Below are 22,940 nucleotides of genomic sequence, written 5' to 3'. Positions count from 1 at the left end.
CTCCATAGGTTACACAGGGCTCGACTGAGATTTCCTGATAATGAACAGTGAATAAGAGAGGGGGGGGGGGACCTGGGGAAAGGCTTTTTGAATGCAGAGAATGGCATATTTGCCTAATAAACCCAATTACAAAGTTTCCTAAAATCACCTGTACTATTGATTTCTGCAAAAAAAAAAACGACAGTGACACTTTCAGCAATCCAGCTTTTGCAAAACTACAATTCCCATCATGCCTGGGCAGCTAAAGCTTTGGCTGTCCAGGCATGATGGGAGTTGTAGTTTTGCAACAGCTGGAGTGTTGAAGGTTCCCCAGCAATGATGAGAGGCATACAAGCAGACATGTCACACTCTTTTATTACACATACAATTTACAGAGTCATATATGCAACATCCTATTCGTCAGGAGGTCCAGGATAGGTGAATGGATCCCCTTATATACAGTACATGAATTATGTCTTACAGTCCAATAACCATTTCAATGTCCAGAACCAGCTGTCAGTCCCACAGGAGAAGCAAGTGACCACTGTGTATGCCCGTATATCTGATGCCAATCGGTCATGGCATTATACGCATGGAATCCAGCCATTGGTCAAGTTCTATGTACATATAATAGTGAGAATTCTCTTGTCATTTATGCTACAAATGCTGTTGTTCTTGTTGCAGGCAGCTAAGAGGTGGAGTGCAGCTCTCATTCTCCATTAAAAAAAAAAAACAAGTAAAACATCATTGGTTGCCAGGGGTTTAAAAAAACCACACACAACACTAAGCTTTAAATACCCACAGTGATCTGGGTAGATTGGCATACGTACACTTGGCACCAGTTCTTTTTTTTTTTTTTTTTTTTTTAACAACAGCGCCACATCTGTCCACAGGTTAGTTGTGGTATCGCAACCCAGTCCCATTGACTTGAATGTATCTTATCTGCAATCCAATACACAACCTGTGACAGGTGTTGGCCTATTTTATCCTGCTTTACCCCTTTAAGGCCCATTTGCATTTATAACACATGCTATATGTAAAGTATTAAAACATCTTTACATATTAATTCATATAAAAATTTTAAATCTCCCAGATTTTCTTTTTTTTTATAGTATTCAAACAGCATGTGCTCAGGTGACATATTGTAGAAAGTGTAGCGTTCATTTCATATAGGAGAACTGGTCCCAGATGCAGTGCAGGACAGAACGTTTCACTAGAGCTGCTCAACCAAGAGGTTAGGGATGTGTCTGACAACAAGCTGACCAGCAGAATTATGAATGCAGCACTGCAGTATAATATAGGCTGTAGCTCAGGTCGTGACTCCTATGAGAGTACAGATTTGGAAACAATGATCCATCGACTTCATGATTGTTGTAGTCAAATCCCTTGGCCATCAAGTGCATGGTGCTTATTTAGGACGCAATATGGCAAATTTAGAAGAAAAAAAAAAAATCAAAATACTCCGACTGATCTCAGACTGTCACGGTGAGCACTTGGAAAGTGGAACCAATATAGCCTGGCTGAACTATTTAGATTCACCAAGCTGGCTTTAGATTTGTTTCCCCTCCAGGATAGACCATGAATATTAGATTATCAGTGTCCCAACCCTCTCGCTGGTCGACCATGGTGCTCATGCGAGTGCTGCAAACTATTTTAAGCCATTATCCAGGATTAGAAAAAACATTTCTGCCTTTTTCTAGTTGTAATACCACACCCAGTCTAAGGACAGGAGTAGAGCTGTTTTTGGAAGAAAGCAGCTTTGACATTTGCAAATCATGGACAACCCCTTTAATCTATATTAGTACATAGTTCCAATCGCCGTTCTTTTTCTAGCAGTGGTGCAAGAGAACAGGACAATGCTCAAGCACCTTATATGAGCTGCATATGCCAATATGATCAAAGAGGCTACAGCACTCACAAGTTCTATCTATCGGACTGGCCGCTCAGCTAGTCAGTGACTGGGGCAGTCCCCCACCCGTCAGTAATTAGCTGATCAGGCAGTCAGCCAGCCAGGTACATGACGTTGCAGCTGGGCCCGAGGTTACAGGACATAGGGACAGGTAAGTATTCTTTCTTTATTATGTTCCCGCACCACCTGCCTTCTTGTCAATTTTTTTTTGTTTCTTCTGACTTCTCCTTTAAAGGAGGTAGTCTAGAATTTGAGTTACAAGACCTGAGGGCAACAATTTCTACAAATGATGCCTTAAAGGGGGTATTTAGTATTAACAATAAACGCTAACTTATGGGTGCCATCTGTGTAAAATAAACTAAAGAGTACTCCCTCCAAGTATAGCAGCTGTGGTCCCAATGCCCTAGAGTCTTTACTCACCATGATAATGCAGTCTCCAGGGACAGCTCTTCATCAGGGTAAGGAGGGATGGGAGTGCAGGCACTGGCCTTGGGAGAGGGTGAGTAATATATAGTTTATCATCATATTGGCGCCAGCCTGTAGTTTGCATTTAGGGGACTGGTCATCACTTTCATGCTGCCTAAACCAGGAATCATCGGGATATTCCCCAGTAGCCTCTCCCCCTCCCCCCCAGCCCTGAACAATAGATCTGTTCTTGTATAGATATTGATTTATCAATCAAGGCTTGTGGGGAAGGGAACATTCTAATGACTTGTGCTTCAGGTAGCATGAAAGTGATGAGAGATTCCCTTTAAGATCCAGCATTTGGTACGGAGTCCCTTTACAGAAATCAAACGACTCAGCACAGAGTCACATGATCATACAGACGCCCTATTGTATCATTTACACACAGCCTGCTACCCTGCTTTGGCACATAATACACACAGACACATGAATTTAACTTGTAAAAGTGCAACAATAAAGAGACAGGTTCTCTTAAAGGGTTAATCTAGCGTGCAGTAACCTTCTACAGCAGGGGTAATAAATGTGCGGCCCTCCAGCTGTTGCAAAACTACAGTTTCCATCATGCCTGGACAGCCAAAGCTAAAGCTTTGGCTGTCCAGGCATAGTTTGCAACAGCTGGGGGGGCAAACGTTTGACACCCCTGCTGTATAATTTTTACAACGCCTGGTGAAGTCCTGGTAACGCATTACACGGACTAATCTGTCAGCATCTAACATTTCAGGAGGTTTTAGAACATGATTTTTTTTTCATGGTTACACAATTGCTCAATGTTGCATCATTGACTGTGTGGTAAATCTGAGCATCTAAGTCACTGACTAACACTGTGGGGGAGACTTACCAACACTAGTGCAAAGGAAAATTTGGAGGGGTCTCCAGTGCAACCAATCGCTGGCAGATGCTCAGGGCATTGTGACCATTACCGATCTGTATTGTTTTTTGTTTTTTAATGAGAAATGAAATTCGTTTACTAGCACACTGAGATGGGAGCTGCACTACTGAGAAGGTCTAAAGTCATGACTATCCATATTTATACATATCAAGCGGACAGATAAGAGAGCTGTCAGTCCATGCACACCCGGAACAGCTGAGAGTGCATGTGTTCTCAGTAGGGAAAGCTGCTGTCTGTTTGTTCTCTCGCCCAATGTTTGCTATCGGAAAGGAGCTATGAGGTTCTCAGATGGCCACCTGGTCCCCCACAAAAAAAAAAATCAATGGGTTTGGGCTAAACTGTATATGCAGAATAAAAGCACCACCCACATCAATATCTACATCTTGAAGCTGGCCAAGGTTTACATGAACAGAACAGAAAATGTTCCACAAAAAAACAGTCAGTAGTGCAGCCTCATCTTAGCCTAACATAAAAATACACACACTGTCACTTAAAAAAAAATTTTGCTCAGTTGGGGCCTCTGTGGCCCACAATTATTGGATACAGATACAGAGACTGTCCTTTGAGGCAAGGTGGAGGGTGAATGCTTAGCCAGCTTTTTTCCCCAGTAGGTAGAGACCTCAACCAATCAAAACTTTTTTCTTTTTTTGAAGTGACAGTGACCATGTAAAGGGCCTTTTATAAAAGTATGGTCTCTAAGCAAGCCATAAAAATGAGACAGACATTTTTCTATAAACCATCAATGTTGAGGGGTCCTCTGCTCAGAGTACTTATCTCTTAAGCCAGAGCATTACAAAGGTAACCCATTGATTTGAATGGGCACCTATGTAATTTGCCCTGTTGTGGCATTGCAGGGAAACTAAACACTTAGGGGGACATTTATGAAGAGTTACGTATGAGTACACCAGTCTTAAATAAAGCTCCGCCTCCTTTTTCCAGACGGATTTACTAAGAGGCGCACGTCTCTTAGTAAACGTGGCCGACCCTGCACCCGGCCCAGGCTCTGCGCAGCAAATCTACACATGCTGATTTACGCCTGTGACAAATCAGGAGCGGAAAGTAGGCCTCGCCTCCTCCCCATCTTGTCGCGCGCCCCCACCTATTAATAGTAAATGTCCTCCTCAGTGTTAGATTTTCCTGCAAATTACAGGGAAATACCAAATAACACATATTGTGAGCTTATTCTCAACCAATCTTTCTAAGAAATAATCCAACCAATGCCCTTTTAAAAGTTGCCTGTAGCTGTCGCGTCATGCTGAGGGTTGTAGTTTTCCCACAGTCAAGGCTTCTTAGCCGCCTGCTAGGAATGACATGATCGCTCACATATAATCGCTGGCATTACAATGGCCAGGTAGTGTGCCAAGTCTAGGGGCTTCCTGTGAACAACACTGAATACAAGTGCAATACAACCTCCTGTGTGGACACCGTCACCTGACACGCACTCCCTTCAACCAAGGAACGAAGCTGCAGCTGTCACGACGTCCCTGTGCCCTTACCAGATGCTCTAGAACCAAACACATCAATGTGACGGATGCTTCCACATTTACAATGAAGCAGAGCTGCTTGCAAGGAAATACTTAGTGTGAATTTTTAATACGTGCAAGATATCTTTCCACCCTTTATCTGCCAAAGGCAGAAACACTTAGTGCCCCCCCCCCCCCCAGGTTTGTGTAGGGGGCCCGCACCCAAACACCTAGAACACTTCTGTCTCTCAGAAGTGATGAGGTCACACGTGGTTTGTTTGTTTGTTTTTTCATATTTTTTTCTCTTTTTTTTTTTTTAAGGAAAATCTTCAAGTTTAGGGTCTCATGTTCCAGAGATGAGAGTTCTAGCATGGGCGAGCTGGAGTCCCATTGTGTTACGCAAAAGTCCAGTTATCCACGGCGAGACCCCGAGTTCTCCGTTCAACTCAGCAGCAGGGGTCTAACACTTCATGATTTTTTTTTTTGTCTTAACGTAGACCTCCCATTGGTTTTTTCCAAGTCCCGTCCCCCTCCCCTCAGACTCCTTCCATTGTAGTTCCAACATCACACATGACATCAGCGGCAGCCAGGCAGCATAGATGCAGCATACAGGATGTGGCAGCACGCAGAGACATGGCCAGAAATGGTGGGAGTGCGCTGCCTCACGTAAGGCATTACCTTTTCCTTTCATAGAGGACATGATTTGGTTTTTTTCACAGTAGAGGGTTAATCACGGGATGTGTGGTAGAGGGTGGATGAGCCTGGTAGTAACCATTTGCAGCCAGTGGGCTAAGCAGGCAGAGGTAATAGCCCATGTAGACACAGGCCCACAGCCATTGGATCCATGACACCACCACAACGTCTCTTACTCTCAGTTTAGTTCACTGTACATTCCTGGCGTTAGTGGTGCGGGGGCTTTGGGTTTCTTCTTTTTGCTGGCTCCGCCTGCACTCATGCTGATGTGACTTGGCTTTTTCTTCTTGGGTTTCCTTGTGTCGGAGTTATTTGTACCTACGTGGCAGAAAAAGGACACATCAGAATCATTATAAAGAATGACATATGTTTGGTTTTTTTTAAATCAACACCCCTCTTTTCCATAGGCCGAGTAGGTATTGCAGCTCAGTGAGCGAGTGCTGATCGTTGTTTGCTTACCGAGCCAATTACTTGTTTGACTTGTTACAGGAGGTTGGCTCTATTGTAAGCCTACGGAGCCTGTCTCCTCCTGCAACAAGTTGGATTTATCGGTGAGCTGGGGGGTGAAGCACACGCCCAAACTCTTCTCCTCGCTATATCCAGCAATTAATGGGGGTCTTATCACATGGACTTATGGTTGAACTTCTTACTGGCTTTGGAGGAGGCAGAATCAGACGGAGAGATATCCGATGATCCATCCCATGGCAATCGACTCATCAACGCCTGTCCTTCCACTACGTCAAAGCTGTCGTTGTCTGTACTGCCGTCAGGCTCTGGGAGAGAGCTGTGCAGGAAAAGATTTGTCATATGAGCAATGGTCTCTGTATACATCACAATTTGGCCATACCGTGATGCATTCTTCTATGTTAAATGTCCTGTGAGATCTATATTATAGAGCTGCAGACATGGGCAGATAAAAGACATTATACCCTTCTATGTGCAGGGTTCTAGTGTGGGCTGCAGCATCATGCAGAAGGTGGCGGCGCCATGTTGTGGCTCGGACAAGCCTCTATAACACTTGAGCTTGAAATTAAAACATGATTTTATAACTCTGAAAAGCCATCAGCTAAGAGACAGGTTACATGTGTTTTATCTCCCTATCAGCTCTCTGGCAATGAGCGTAATATACACCTGGTAGATTAAAAGGGGTTGTCCAGCGAAATTCTTTTTCTTTCAAATCAACTGGTGTCAGAAAGTTAGATATATAGATTTGTAATTTACTTCTATGAAAAAATATCTCAAGTCTTCCCATACATATCAGCTGCTGTATGTCCTGCAGGAATTGGTGTATTCTTTTCAGTTTGACACAGTGCTCTCTGCTGACATTTCTGGCCAAGACAGGAACTCTCCAGAGTAGAAGAGCTTTTCTATGAAAATCCCTATAGAAAACCTCTCTTGCTCTGAACAGTTCCTGTCTCGGCCAGAGATGTCAGCAGAGAGAACTCTGTGTCAGACTGAAAAGAAAACACCACTTCCTGCAGGACATACAGCAGCTGATAAGTATGGGAAGACTTGATATATTTTAATAGAAGTAAATTACACATTAATATAACTTTCTGACACCAGTTGATTTGAAAGAAAAAGATTTTCGCTGGACAACCCCTTTAACTTTATAAGGGGTCTGACAGCAAGATTATGGGCACAGCATAGTCTCTCCAGTGTCTTTATAATGAAGTGCTCCCTTATTACGCCTGCCCCTGATTACTGGAGGAATATATGTAAGCAAAGTGGATGCTACGCTGGGCTCGGCACTCAAAACTACAAGTCCAATGATTCCTTCTGTTCCTGTCTGATTACTGCAGAATGAATGTCACACGATCTGGTTTTGCTCACTGGAAGCCACAACCACTGGAGAAAATGTCACATGATTGAGAGTTTACAGGTGATCAGAATATGGAATGTAAATTACCTGGGGAGTGGACAGTGACAGGACAGTCATGTGACTGTAAAAGAATGTATGATGTAAAAAACCTTAAGGGTACAAACCAACTTGCGGGATCTGCAGCGAGTCCCCTCGCTGCGGATCCCGGCCCTATACTTTCAATGCCAGACAAACTCGCAGCAGGGATGTACATCCTTGCTGCGAGTTTGTCCGCAGCCCAACCTGTTAACCCCCTGCCGGCTGGACACTATACATTACCGGGTCCCCGCTCCTGCTTGCTTCGGCAGTTCCCGGCACGTCCCGCCCGGCCAATCAGTGCGCTGCCCCGCTACAGAGCACTGATTGGCCGAGCGGGATGTGCAGACACCTGAAGCCCCGAAGCAAGCAGGAGCGGGGACCCGGTAATGTATAGTGTCCAGCCAGCAGGGGGTTAACGGGACGGGCTGCGGACAAACTCGCAGCAGGGATGTACACCACACACATCACATCACACAGTTTGTCTGGCATTGAAAGTATAGGGCTGGGATCCGCACGTGGGTTTGTACCTTTATAGAGGATCCTTAGTATACTGTATGTCATCCATGCCCAATCATTAAGGATCAGTCTGGCATCTTGCACAGTGACATTCATAGAGTGCGTCAGTGCTTGGTACTGCAGCTCATCTATTTATGTGATTAAGAGCCCTATTACAGAGCAATAATCTGCCAAATCAGTCGGATTCAACAGATTGTCGCCTTGTAATAAACACAATGGGGGAGATTTATCAAACTGGTGTAAAGTGGAATTGTCTTAGTTGCCCCTAGCAACCAATCAGATTCCACCTTTCATTCCTCACAGATTCTTTAGAAAATGAAAGGTGGAATCTGATTGGTTGCTAGGGGCAACTGAGACAATTCTACTTTACACCAGTGTGATACACCCCGAATGATCTTTTGGCAGGTTTAAAAATCATCAGCGTGTAATAGCGATGCACGGCTGATGCCTGATGGCACCATAAGGAAAAAAAAGTTTAAACTTGCATTTTCAGGCTCCCCAGGTGTCCTGGTGCCTTATCCCTGCATTTCCTGCTTTCTGGCCCAGCATCTGTACTCACAGGCCGCTCAGCCAATCACTGGCCACCAGGACACAGAGGGAGCCTGGGTAAGTATAAACTTTATTATTGTCTATGTAAAAGCAAAGGCTACATGGACATTGCTAATATATATATATATATATATATATATATATATATATATATATATATATATATATAGTCCTTGCTGTGTGATAATTAAGTAGTGTATGTGCTCGGTAAGAAAGCGTCATCGTTCGCTTACTTCAGGGGTTGGACTGTGTAATACGGCTCTAAGAATGAGCTGCATTACGAGCCAACTCCACTACTCTATATAGGACACTGTGCCCAGTACTGGGGTGCAGTGATCCATTGATTCCTCACTGCTCATACACTGATGGCCTATACCAGTGGTCTCCAACCTGTGACTTTCCAATAACTCTCAGCATGCCCGGACAGTTGCAGGTAGCAGCTGGGGAATCACAGGTTAGTGACCATCAGCCCTATAACTCCTATGTGATGGTTATAAAGCCTAATGTCTATAGAGGCAACTCCAGTGTCCATCTGTGCTAAACTCCACCACCGTGCTAGGATGAATTACAATTCTAAGCATTTTATTACCCACAGAGAAGTCACTTACGCTGAGGATCCGAGGAGGTAAACCCTGACTGACCTCCGCTGGTCATCAGTGTGTTGGGGGCAGCGTAGGGACCTGGTGCACATCTTCTTGGTATGCTCTGATATTACGCCACATTGCTAGGAAGGAAAAGAACACATCTGCATTGTTAGTAGGTGACACATTTGCAGCTAAATACTGGTATTTCTTGTGTTCTTCAACAACAATAGTTGGGCATGATGGTGCTTGCAGTGCCACGCCCTGAACTATAAAAGGTGGCATCAGGTTTGCCATATGAGAGATTATGGCGCTTGTGTTACAACTGGCAGTAAAACTGAGAATGGTCTGTGAGGGGGTGCTGACACAGAGCTGCAGAACCTCATTCACTTAGCACCCTTTTGCTGGAAGTCTTCCTGTCTTATAAGGAAGAGGAACTCTCTTTACAAGTATACCGTTTTCCTAAAATCCCTGACCCCTTCTTTGTCAGGAAGCTGAAGAGAATGGGCTAAGAAAGAAATTTCATTCTGCAAGGTCAAATATGGGGAACCCGACCTGCTGCAAAACTACAATCCCATCATGCCTGGGCACCCAAATCAGCAACAGCTGGAAGCTGACCTGCTGCAAAACTACAGTGCCATCATGCCTGGGCACCCAAATCTGCAACAGCTGGAAGCCGACCTGCTGCAAAACTACAATGCCATCATGCCTGGGCACCCACATCTGCAACAGCTGGAGGGCTGAAGGTTCCCCATGCCTTTTCTGCAGAAATCACATGAGGCCCTGTATATCATGTAGCTAAAATATTGTCTCCTTTATATGGATGTGCCAGATGCCTGTTTACCGTGAGGCTATAAAAACACCAAACCGAGTGTTGGCAGCAGATGTTTAGTAACACCATTCAGTGCTGTATTGTAGTGAATGCCAGATGTTAAAGTGTATCGAAACCTTTGTACAACTTTTGACATGTCAGAAGTTGTGATCAGTGGGGATGCGGCTGCCGAGACCCCTACTGATCACTATAATAAAGAGACAGAGGCGCTACTCGCTGAACGCTTTGTCCCTTTGTTTCTCCTCAGCTTTCTGAAGAATGAACGTCATTACATTCTCTATGTATCTCTATGAGACAGTCATGGCATTTAAACAAAGGGACAAAGCACCTTCTCTTGCTTTATTTTAGTGATTGGTGGGGGGTCTCAGTAGCTGGCCCCCCACCAATCACATATTCAGACAAGGTAATACTGAATAAAAGTTTGTCTACACTTTAACAAGTGAGAGCAAAGCAGAACGGGAGATGGTAGCTGTCACGTTCAGGGCCAACATCGACTTATCAGGAAGCTGGAGACGGCGATACACTTACCGTGGTTAGAAGTGTATGTAATTCTTCTGGACCCAGATTTTCATAACTTATTCCTGAACTGCTACTGTACTGCTGTGGAGACAAGAACATATACCCCCTTCAAAGCCAGCACAACGTGGTAAGTACAGTAGGGTGAAGATTCAAAGTTTCAGAGCTCTCGGCATCATAATGAATCATGATGCTGGGAGTTCCGCATTACCGTCCGTAGCAAATGGTCCATGCATGGACCGTAATCATGGAACGTATGAATGTCCCCTATATGTCTTTCCATGCAAGTAAGCTTGAGTTGGTAGCATCCAGTCTTCCACTGACACACTCTTTTATACTGCTCGATATTACCCAAGCTCATCTGTACTCATTGTAATAGTCTTTATATGACTATTTTATTACATGTCAATCTTATTTCTAGGTTGGAGAGAAATGGAAGCTATAAACATACCTTAAATGGGTCTGTGGGTACGGAGAGGTCTCCTAAAAGAATTGGAAGACACATAAGACATATGTGTCTTTTATTACAGCTATACACACAGTGCTGTCTCTCCCCCTACTAAAAAAATGTATTCCCATCCCCATAAAGTAGATCAGTTTCCCCATCCTGTGACTCTTCAGCTATCGAAAAACTACAACTCCCATCATGCCATGGCAACCTGAGGCATGACTGGAGTTGTAGTCATGTAACAGCTGCCGAGTCGCAGATGTGGGGAACACTGACGTAGGGGATGCTTGAAAGTACAGTTTCACAGAATGAAGGGGGGGGGCAAGGTTTTTTCTTGCTCTAAACATACAACTTACCGTTCTTGTGTTTTATAGATTTAGATCTCCGTGGAGAGTTTGGATTCTGAAAGATGAATGAGATTATAGCTATGTTTATAGTGTATGAAGAGATCAACCCAAAACACCATAGATAAATTCTCAGCAGCTTAAATTGGTAGAGCGGCGCTAAGAAATTATTCACAAAATAACACACATTACAAAGTTATACAACTTTGTAATGTATGTGAATGGCCCCCTTCCCAGTGTTCCCCGCCCCCTGCCCGTGGACCCGGAAGTGTGATGCACTATACATACCTGATTCGTGTCAACCCCAGTCCGCATTTCTTCTGACAGTGATGTAATCTTCGGGAGGCTGGCCGACCTGCTCCTGCCGTCCCTCATGCTGCCCCCTCCCCCCTGCCGCGTCATAAGCTGCTCAGCCGCGATTGGCTGAGCAGCTGATGACACGGCAGGGGGGAGGGGGCAGCATGAGGGACGGCAGGAGCAGGTCGGCCGGCCTCCCGAAGATTACATCACTGTCAGAAGAAATGCGGACTGGGGTTGACACGAATCAGGTATGTATAGTGCATCACACTTCCGGGTCCATTCACATACATAACATACATTACAAAGTTGTATAACTTTGTAATGTGTGTTATTTTGTGAATAATTTCTTAGTGCTGCACTACCCCTTTAACGCCATAGGACACCTAATACACCTCGATAAGTCTGGCACATTTGTAGACCGTCGGCATGAATTAGATGGTTTTTAGTAAATCTGTCCCACTGTTTACTGTCGCTAATGCCGCCTATAATCTGCTATCTTGTAAGTCAAGAAGCAAGGAGCTATGTATATATGGCATTGGTGAAGTCTAAGGCACTCATACCCTCTTGGCTTTGCTTAGAGACTTCTGTCAATCAGACACCATTCAGATAAATGGCAGTAGGGGCCCAGATGGAGCCAATCAGGAGCTGCAGAAAACTAGAAGGGGACTAGGGGGGGGGGGCAAGTTTTTTTTCTATTTATATTTTTTTATCATGGCCCCAGTAATACATTATTTTTAATGCCAGAATACCCCTTTGAAGGAACACTCCCCCCGACCCCCAAAATCTTGAATTAGGCATAACACAGTGTGTTAGTTTCCTTTAAACTTCTGACATATCACTAGAATTTGTGATCAGTCGGGGTCCGTGGAGTGAAGGGACAGAAGTGCCTGGCTTAGCGCTTCCTCCCTTTATTTCTGCTTGAGTAGAAGAGTACAGATGCCATGACTCTAATTATCTCTATGAGATGGTCAATGAGTTTAGGGACACATTAACACATTGCTATCTTTTCTATGGAAGGTTAGATTTCTTTTTAGTTTGTCTTAATAGAAAGAAGGATGATCACTTACCTTTTCTGATTTTCTCTTTTTCGCTAGAAGAGGGAAAGATGGGCAGAGATATAAAAGAAGAAAGTGTGGATCCAGGATAAAGCAGAATAAAGGACAAAATGGCAGCACATATGGGGAAATACAGAGTTAGAATGGTTTGGCAGATGGAAGCCAGAAGGGCAGAAAAGGAAGGAAGGACAGGGAGGTGAAGCAGAGAAGAAAGTGGGGCATGGGGAAAAAATGAAAACAAAATGTTCAGTTTAAGCAAAACAAATGGGACGTGGTAATGCAGTATAGTAATAAAACACGGCATGTTAGTTACCTCCAGACTGACTAAACGCACCTTTCTTCTCTGATCCGTATGACCAGTCATTATCATTCACATCGTCGTTGTCTTCTTGGTCGCTCTCTGACTTATTCATATTGTTGCTGCTTGCAATCCTGGAAATGAGTTGCAGATATATAATGGACCTGTCATGCAGGTACAGGCAGCTGGCACTTTCATCAGCTGAAAACTTCAGAACGCCATGCTCCCCCGACACCTCCAATGTGCTGATCCGGGGTCTTTGCTAATGGGCCATGTTCGTAGCTCCAACATATGAGTCCCTTCGGTTTCTTTAGTGCTTAAACATTCTACATAGCAGGACCAGTCACATCTGACCATATACTGGCCATGCCACAATCACTGCTGGGCAAATGTAGCATTACATGCCAACTAACCCACAAAAATAGCCCAAAACGCTTTTAGCGGCAGCTTTGTCCTGTCACCAAGAGAATGTAATACAATCCCTTTAAAGGAGTTATCCCAAGATTACAAGGTATCACCTATCCACATAATGAATTAGAGAGGGGTCCAAATGTCCAAAATCTGATCGGTGGGAGTCCAAATGAAAGGATCCTGAGTGTCCTTTTGTGAATGAACCAGCAGTCAGCCATGCAAGCTGCCACTCCATTCATTCTATGTGGGACTGACAGAAAGCCAAGCTACAGTGGCGTAGCCACCAGGGTCGCAGCGGTCGCCGCTGCGACCCGGCCCGCTACGAGGGGGGGGCCCGCGAGGGCCCCCCCTTGCCAATGCACTGCTCACCCCTAAATTACTCTTGTGACCGCAAGCATTGATTTGCTTGCGGTCACAAGAGCGGGCTCGTCAGGGCTCCCGGCTGATGCGCGGCTGCCGGGGGTGTCCCGTCCTATCCCCGGCAGCGCGGCGCATCAGTGAGCTGCCTGGGGCCCTGACTTCCGGCACAGGAAGCGCACGTCAGAGACGCTTCCTGTGTCAGAAGTCACAGCCCGGCGTACAGGGAGCTCACTGATGCGCCGCGCTGCCGGGGATAGGACGGGACACCCCCGGCAGCCGCGCATCAGCCGGGGACAGCACCTGAAGAAGAAGAGGAGGATCTCCGGGGGAGCGGGTTGTCAGGTGAGTTTGTGTGTTTGTTTGTTTTTTTAAATACTGCTTAGCATAGAGGAGAGGGGGGGGGGCATTTATAATGGGGGGGAAGAGAAGGGGGGCATCTATAATGGGGGAGAGGGGGAGCATCTATAATGGGGGAAGAGAACAGAGGGGCATCTATAATGGGGGGAGAGGGGGGGCATCTATAATGGGGGGAGAGGGGGGCATCTATAAGGGGGGGAGAAGAGGGGCCATCTATAAGGGGGGGAGAAGAGGGGCCATCTTCAAGGGGGGGGGAGAGGGGGCCATCTATAATGGGGGGAGAGGGGGGCATCTATAATGGGGGAAAGAGAACAGGGGGGCATCTATAATGGGGGAAAGAACAGGGGGCATCTATAATGGGGGAAAGAACAGGGGGGCATCTATAATGGGGGAGAGGAGGGCATCTATAAGGGGGCAAGAGAAGAGGGGACATCTATAATGGGGGGAGAGGGGGGCATCTATAAGGGGGGGAGAAGAGGGGCCATCTTCAAGGGGGGGAGAGGGGGCATCTATAATGGGGGGAGAGGGGGGCATCTATAAGGGGGGGAGAAGAGGGGCCATCTTCAAGAGGGGGACAGGGGGCCATCTATAAGGGGAGGGGGTATCTATAAGGGGGGGAGAAGAGGGGGCCATCTTCAAGGGGGGGGGGAGTGGGGGCCATCTATAAGGGCAGGGGGGCATCCATAATGGGGGTAGAGGGGGTCATCTATAAGGGGAGGGGGGCATCTATAATGGGAGGGGGGGCATCTATGATGGGGGTAGAGGGGGTCTTCTATAAGGGGAGGGGGTCATCTATAAGGGGAGGGGGAGAGGGGGCCATCTATAAGGGAAGGGGGGTGCAACATGCAGTGGGGGCCATCTATATATACTATACCTACTAAATGAGGGTGTAAAGGGGACAGTACAGATGTGCAGTGTGTATAGAGATGAGGATGGTGTCAGTGTGAGGAAACTAATATGTCTGTCTGGCAGATTCTGTGGATTCGTGGCTCGGAGAAATTCTCATAACGGCACAGGGCAGATGGAGAAGAAGATGAAAAGGAAAGAACTCCGATCAGAGAAGACGTCCCCTGTGAGTCACCTGATATAACTGCACTGTAATGTATTTGGTGTATACAACCTGTGTGGAGCTGCTTCCACCTCTATACGACTGTATGAGGTGATAGTGATCTGTGTACAGTGGATCTTATTCAGTAGCAGCAGTGGTGTTAGTCAGTATGTGGTGGTAATATTTGTTACTTGTTATCTGGTTCTGTGTTTTATTGGTCTCAGTATACTGGTTTTGGTCAGTAACAATGTGGTGGTGATGGTAGTGGTTGTGGTGTGGCGTTAATATTTGCCCCTTGTATACTTGTATTATTGGCAATATTGGTCTCAGTATACAGTAAAAGTATGGCGGTAATATATATGGTGATAATATTTTCACTTCCTATATGCTGGTGTTATTGGTAATATCTGTCTTGGAGTGTGTGTGTAATATATATATATATATTTACATACACACACATACACCTACCAGTAGCATCACTTGCTCGTGAAAGGGGGGGGGGGGCCCAAGTTGACCTCTCGCACCAGGGCCCAGGAGACATTAGCTACGCCCCTGCCAAGCTACCTTTAGTAGTTCAATAGTGAGTGAGTGAGTGAAGTGGCATGCTTGACCTCCGCTTCCTTCACACAGGAACACACTGGTGGGGGTCTCAGGGCCCTATTAGACATAGTGATAATCGGCTGAATTGGCCTGATTCGGGGGATTATCGTTCTGTGAAATAGACACAACGATCAGCCGATGAAACGTTTCATTAGGCCCAGACTTAAAATCATCGGCTGTCGACCGCACATCACTCTGTGTAATATGATTGATGATGATTGAACAGTTAATACTTTACCTGTCCATGCTCCCAGTCTTCTCCTATGCTCTGTATTTGTCCTGGCACAGCTCGCTCTGAGATCAGATCTGAGCTGACTGGCCACTCTGAAGCCACATCGTGTGGTGCCGGGACGCATAAAGAGCGCAGGAGAAGACCGGGAGCGTGGACAGGTAAAGTATTTACTATTTATGCAAGGGCTGCACGGACATCGCTAACGATGAATGTGCAGTCCTTTCTAAATGATTATCGGGCCGCGTAACAGGCCTGGTCAACGAGTGCTGATCTAGCAGATCGGCGCTCAATTACAGTATTGATCGTGCCTTCATCATCCCATGTAATAGGACCATTAGTCTGACATCCACAACCTTCACTGTTCCCCGAAAATGAAAGGGTTGCAGTATCGGTAGATTAGGCTCATTAATGGTTTCTTCCTGCACAGCAGAGCCCTTCAGGCAGTCCTATGCAAGTGGTAAAGCGCACAGTCAAATTTACATACAGCGCTTCTCCTAGCTCAATGTAGTGATCGCTGAGAGTCTCAGCACAAAGACGCCAATCAATCATAACGTTTGACATGTTTACAGTTTAAGATTTCGCAGGCACATTCCCATTATAGCGCACAGCACAAACCTCCATTGCTTCACTCACCTTCGATTAGCAATGCGGCTGCTATTCCGGCCCATGCCTAAACATTTCTCAAGGTGGGGGGCGAAGCGGGAGGCTGCTATACTGCGATTACAATTGGGACATACACATTCTTTGCTTTTCCACTGATTATAGACCTGACCAAAGATGTCCACACCCGGCTGGTCAATGATTTCTGGAGGAAAGAAACAGATGAAATCGAGACAATGAAGACAGAGCCCAGTCTGCGCCTAGTATAGGAAAGATGAATGGATGAGCAAATAATACACATCTATGCAGCTGGAGCTGTTCTGCACATTGGATCACTGCTCTGGCTAATAATCATAGTGGGCACAGACCTAGAGGAGTACAACTGGCACACAGGGCACCAACCAGTATCCTAATTATGATAATAAGAAAACTTAGTGGTCATAGGTTCTCCCTCAGGACTGTGTCCCTTCCCCCACTATAAAGAAAGAATAATTATGCTCTCCGGCCCCGGGTCCTAATCTAAAAATAGCTGACGTGCTGACAGGTTCCCTTTAATGTAAATCCTTCTTCCTGTTTATGATCGTGCAGACAAGACATATATACCACAGAGAGTAAATAGGTACATACCAAAATCCTTCATACTTTCAGGGTCAGTCTCATCCAGTAAGAAGTATCCACACTTAACAGCCCTGTGGACCTCAAAACTCAGCCCCAGACACGTGTCCTCCACCAGATCTGTGTATATGTCATGAGCAAGAGCCTGAGAAAAAGAGGAGACCATGTTAGTTGGAGCACCTATGCCCGGCACCCAGCAGACGCAATAGTAATAGATAGAGATGAGCAACTTTACAGTAATACAGAAGTGAAGCGCTTCATTATCTCTGCAATCCGCTCATCAGTCTGCTGCCTTTTAACTCAGTGCCGCTCCTCCCCGGGTGCTGGAAAGCCGGGAGACGTTTCTCAGTACTGGATCCAGCTTTTGATGACAGCTGAACTTCACTCAACACTACTAGACAGCTTTCACAAAGGCTTATATCCCCTACCGGTATGAGGTATATAGGGCTCTCCCAAGCAACCACTGACAGCCACAGCCTAAACCTCCCTTCCCATAAAGAAGGCAGGAATGCTTGGCTATAATGAATATTGCTGTGTGTGGGGAGGATGGGGGCCATCATTTATTGAAGGTGTGAGGCCACCTTAAAGGGCCTTTTACACAGGCCGATTATCGCCCAGGAGTGATGCTAGAAATGCTCCTTTAGAGTGCGTTCACACGTACAAGATCCACAAAAGATCTGCAGCAAATTTGATGGCGCAGATTTGACGCAGTGTTCAGTTATTCAGTTATGTTGATATCAGTTCTGCTGCGGATCTGCACCATCAAATCTGCTGCGGACCCTAAGTAAAAGTGACAGCGATCAGCAGAGGAGCTGGAAAACACCTGATCCTCGGCTGTTCGCACCTTTAAGACTGCAACAAAATTTATCGCTATTGGCCGCACATCTTTCTGTGTAAATAAAGGATGTGCGGCCAAAAGAGAAGGAAAACTGACAGCACAGATATGTATGTATTGGTGCTGTCAGTTTCCAGATCACACACGTAGTGCATACTTACCTTCTGCACTGCTGTGTGATCCAGGATCACACAGATCTTACTGATTGGTGCACATTTGTGTCCTTGCACGGGCCTCTAACCTTTCTCAAACCAGGTAGCATCTGTTGTGTGACAGTTGGTATGCCTTCTAATACCATAGAGTTGTCTGGTTCAGGAGACTTACTACTGTATATGGGGCCTCTATCCCACACATAGTTTATCTGTAGGTCAGTGATTGTTACAGATGTAAAATTAAAATGGTATTCCAGATTGCCCCCCCCCCATTTAAATGGTGCTCAAGACACAGTTAAAGCTGACCTGTAAGCAGGAAGACAGGGTAGTAGATGGCACATGGCTAGACAAACTGTTGCCTTTTTCCCCACCTTATCAATCATGTATCTATGTAATCCAAAATGATGTGCCTTTGCTTCTGCTACTCTGAATGTAACAATGTTACTTGTATCTTATACAGCAGAGGGGGCAAGGTTTGTATACAGGATCAGATCTGGATCATTTTCTGTGAAACTGAGACCCATAGAGCATAATGACTGCAAGAAAACTTCTTTATTACGTGTGGCCACTAATCTCAGCTTTCATCTAACTAGAAGGCTAAGCTTGCCACCCTTCTCATCTGGCTAAGTCTAGGATTACAATTTATTAGAGATGAGTGCAACTCAACCCTGCTGGACTCCAATCGTTCGGCATTTGATTACAGATGGCTGAAGAGGTTGGATGCAGACCTAGGGAGTCTAGGAAAACATGAACAGAGCCGATGGCCTATTACTGTATCCATGTTTTCCATGCAGCCTTAGGGCTGCATCTAACTTCTTCAGCCAGCGGTATTTCAAATGGGGGACGATCGGAGCATGCTTGAGTTGCGCTCATCTCTAATGCTGACATATACAAGCCTGATGGAGCCTATGGCTACATCGATGTATATGCCAAACCTAAGCCAAGTTACATGGGGTGATTACTGGCTGAACAGGTCAGTATCACCCTGTGTAATAGAATTCTTGATCAGAAGAATCTGCAAGTCACATTTATAGGACACACATCTACCTGAGTAATACGGAATGAGTGTCCGATGAATGATGGGGAGGATCTAGCAACTGTTCATGTGATCATTTCCATGCGGTGATCGAGCATTGTAATAAATCGGCAATCATTTACTGAAATAGTCCGCCCTATGCTCAGGCTCACTACTAAACAACCAATATGGCCTCTTCAACTGCTCCCATAGTGGTTGTCACACTTATTTGTGAAATGCAACTGTTGCAAAAGGTGTCACCATGTATATAATACATACAACAAGTGCCATTCAGAAGTCTCTGGATCAGGGGCATAGCTAGGATTCATGGGGCCCCATAGCAAAAAAAACTCTACGCCCCTCCCCTACTCACAACACAAAGTACTGCGCATATATATATATGCTCAATGATGCGTCCGAAAAATAAAATCTCTTGTGGCCTGCTGGAGCTCCAGAGAACAGAGGTCAGGGGTTATCAGAGCAGTCAAGCAGAGATCTCCTTGTCTTGTGCTTTTTAACCCTTTTTTGTGTTGCAGCATGTAAGTGAACTTTGGGTCACTTACACACTGCAGTAGAAAAGGGGCTCTTATCATTCCTGTACCTCCCCGGGCCCCGCTCATGCATGGGCCCCATAGCAGCTGCCTATCCTGCCTCTATGCCACTGCTCTGGATGTTATAGCGTCACGTGTCCCCCGGGTTAGGGCCCCTCCTCACCTCCAGTTTACTGTTATCCAGGCCAGAAAGAGACATGTCTTCCATTCTCATTTGCGTCCAGTCCTCGGGGGATGATGATGCCTGGCCAGGCAGAACACGGGCAGCCACTGCCCCCTATCTGTAAAAGAAACCGGAAGCTCACCGATCAGCCATCAACGGACAAGACACAAAGACAGACGGACGGGTATAAACGGTGGTAGACAAAGTGATGCAAGGACGTGCGCCAATCGTGGAAACTTAGACGCCATCGCCAAAACATTCTATGGGGGGGGGGGGGGGACAATGCCATGTGACTGGGGGCATCAGGTGACTTAGATGGCCATGTGTGAACAGAAAGCAAGAACACAGGACCTATGTAGAACTACAAATCTCAGCAGGCAGCTAACATGACATGCTGGGCTCTGTGATCCTCTAGGTAACACAGGGTAATGGCTGCTGGATACATCTTATGGCCGGCTATGCACTGTACCCCTGTACTGCCAGGCTATAGAGCAGCAGCTACATACCAGGGCATTGCACAATACACACTGCACTCAGTCCCCACATATACAGCAGCCCACAGCCAGCCTGTACACAGAGGAGGGCGGTCCAGCCGCACAGGACGTGTCGCTGACAGAGATTTTATTCTTCATACCCAGCATTACCCCCGTCTGCCTCTTCTGTCCGGTCTCCTCAGCACCTAATAGCACCATCCGCCATTTTACCATGCCAGGCGGACTCAATCGCCGGCTGAGAACATCGAGCGAGAAGCCACGCCCCCCTGGGCGTGCCCGTAAACAGCAGCAGCAACAATCTATGTTCGGCGATCCATTCACTGCGGGAGGAAACTGCAGCATTGGGGAGAAAGTGAGCCAGCCAATCAGGAGGCGGGGAAGGTTGAGCGGCTGCCAGTAATAGGCGGAGGGCGGGGCGGGGATGGCGTGTTGTCATGGGAACAGGGCAGTGTGACTTATTACGGTGCAGGCTCTTGTGAGAGCAGCGTGTGAATGGGTGCTACCTCCCTCTATAGCTACATGGCTATACTATATAGGGGGCTACCTCCCTCTATAGCTACATAGCTATACTATATAGGGGGCTCCCTCCCTCTATAGCCACATAGCTATACTATATAGGGGGCTCCCTCCCTCTATAGCCACATAGCTATACTATATAGGGGGCTCCCTCCCTCTATAGCTACATGGCTATACTATATAGGGGGCTACCTCCTTCTATAGCTACATTGCTATACTATATAGGGGGCTACCTCCTTCTATAGCTACATGGCTATACTATATAAGGGGCTACCTCCCTCTATAGCTACATGGCTATACTATATAGGGGGCTACCTCCCTCTATTGCTACATGGCTATACTATATAGGGGGCTACCTCCCTCTATAGCTACATAGCTATACTATATAGGGGGCTACCTCCCTCTATAGCTACATAGTTATACTATATAGGGGGCTCCCTCCTATACCTACATAGCTATACTATATAGGGTGCTACCTCCTTCTATAGCTACATAGCTATACTATATAGTGGGCTCCCTCCTTCTATAGCTACATTGCTATACTATATAGGGGGCTACCTCCTATACCTACATAGCTATACTATATAGGGGGCTACCTCCCTCTATAGCTACATAGCTATACTATATAGGGGGCTCCCTCCCTCTATAGCTACATAGCTATACTATATAGGGGGCTCCCTCCCTCTATAGCTACATAGCTATATTATATTGGGGGGTACCTCCTTCTATAGCTACATAGCTATACTATATAGGGGGCTACCTCCCTCTATAGCCACATAGCTATACTATATAGGGGGCTACCTCCTTCTATAGCTACATAGCTATACTATATAGGGGGCTCCTTCCTTCTATAGCTACATAGCTATACTATATAGGGGGCTACCTCCTTCTATAGCTACATAGCTATACTATATAGGGGGCTCCTTCCTTCTATAGCTACATAGCTATACTTTATAGGGGGCTACCTCCTTCTATAGCTACATTACACTATATAGAGGGCAACCTCCTTCTATAACTACATGACACTATATAGGGGGCTACCTCCTTCTATAGCTAACATTACACTATATAGGGGGCTACCTCCTTCTATAACTACATGACACTATATAGGGGGCTACCTCCTTCTATAACTACATGACACTATATAGGGGGCTACCTCCTTCTATAGCTAACATTACACTATATAGGGGGCTACCTCCTATAGCTAACATTACACTATATAGGGGGCTACCTCCTTCTATAGCTAACATTACACTATATAGGGGGCTACCTCCTTCTATAGCTAACATTACACTATATAGGGGGCTACCTCCTTCTATAGCTACATTATACTATATAGGGGGCTACCTCCTTCTATAGCTACATTATACTATATAGGGGGCTACCTCCTTCTATAGCTACATTATACTATATAGGGGGCTACCTCCTTCTATAGCTACATTATACTATATAGGTGGCTCCCTCTTTAGCTAACATAACACTATAGGCAGTAGTGGATTATAATAGGGGCGGTCCGGGCGGTAGCCTGGGGCCCTGAACTCCTGGGGGCCCATGACCACCCAAAAAGACTTATACTTTCAGTGGTGTACTGTCTCCTGGCTACACTTCCGCCATGATTTGCAAAAAAATCAGTTTTTTTATGGCAATTTTGCACAAATCAGGACATCATGACATTATCTGTCCTGTACTATGAACGCCAGGCTAGTGCTGCCATAGTTACAGTGGGGTGGGGGGGGCCCAGGCTTGGTGAACAGCCTGGGGCCTATGGTAAAGTTAATCCGCCCCTGACTATAGGGGCTACCTCCTTCTATAGCTACATGACAGTGTATAGGCCACTCCCTTCTTCTATCGCTACATTACACTATATAGGGGGCTACCTCCTTCTATAGCTATATTACACTATATAGGCGGCTCCTCTTTCTTTAACTAAGATAACACTATATAGGGGGCTACCTCCTTCTATAGCTAACATTACACTATATAGGCCACTCCCTTCTTCTATTGCTACATTATACTATATAGGGGGCTACCTCCTTCTATAGATAACATTACACTATATAGGGGGCTACCTCCTTCTATAGCTACATTACACTATATAGGCCACTCCCTTCTTCTATCGCTACATTACACTATATAGGCGGCTCCTCTTTCTTTAGCTAACATTACACTATATAGGGGGGCTACCTCCAACATTACACTATATAGGGGGGCTACCTCCAACATTACACTATATAGGCCACTCCCTTCTTCTATC

The 22,940-nt window shown here is 45.9% G+C and overlaps 1 protein-coding gene across 5 annotated transcripts; it reads right to left on the bottom strand.

Annotated features, from left to right (window-relative positions):
- Nucleotides 1–324: 324 nt before the first annotated feature.
- Nucleotides 325–20,420, bottom strand: ATXN7L3 (ataxin 7 like 3). Of its 5 annotated transcripts, none has more exons than XM_069951974.1 (12): nt 20,311–20,420; nt 19,677–19,794; nt 16,973–17,105; nt 16,379–16,550; nt 12,753–12,871; nt 12,452–12,474; nt 11,097–11,142; nt 10,744–10,775; nt 10,305–10,373; nt 8,972–9,087; nt 6,049–6,182; nt 325–5,716 (listed from the first exon to the last, which is right to left on the bottom strand). In XM_069951974.1, the coding sequence occupies exons 2-12, from the start codon at nt 19,725–19,727 to the stop codon at nt 5,577–5,579; spliced, it is 1,035 nt and encodes a 344-aa protein (XP_069808075.1). In that variant the 5' UTR covers nt 19,728–19,794; nt 20,311–20,420; the 3' UTR covers nt 325–5,576. The 5 variants fall into 5 exon arrangements, with proteins under 5 accessions (XP_069808075.1, XP_069808078.1, XP_069808073.1 ...); XM_069951977.1 differs by having other exon boundaries at nt 12,774–12,871; XM_069951972.1 differs by having other exon boundaries at nt 10,305–10,376; nt 20,311–20,419.
- Between the last annotated feature and the right edge of the window lie 2,520 nt (nt 20,421–22,940).

This window comes from Dendropsophus ebraccatus, chromosome 14 (genome assembly GCF_027789765.1).
Source record: "Dendropsophus ebraccatus isolate aDenEbr1 chromosome 14, aDenEbr1.pat, whole genome shotgun sequence".
Taxonomy (NCBI): domain Eukaryota; kingdom Metazoa; phylum Chordata; class Amphibia; order Anura; family Hylidae; genus Dendropsophus; species Dendropsophus ebraccatus.
The sequence above is the reverse complement of the archived record's forward strand: the minus strand, read 5'-3'. Positions and strand labels throughout refer to the sequence as shown.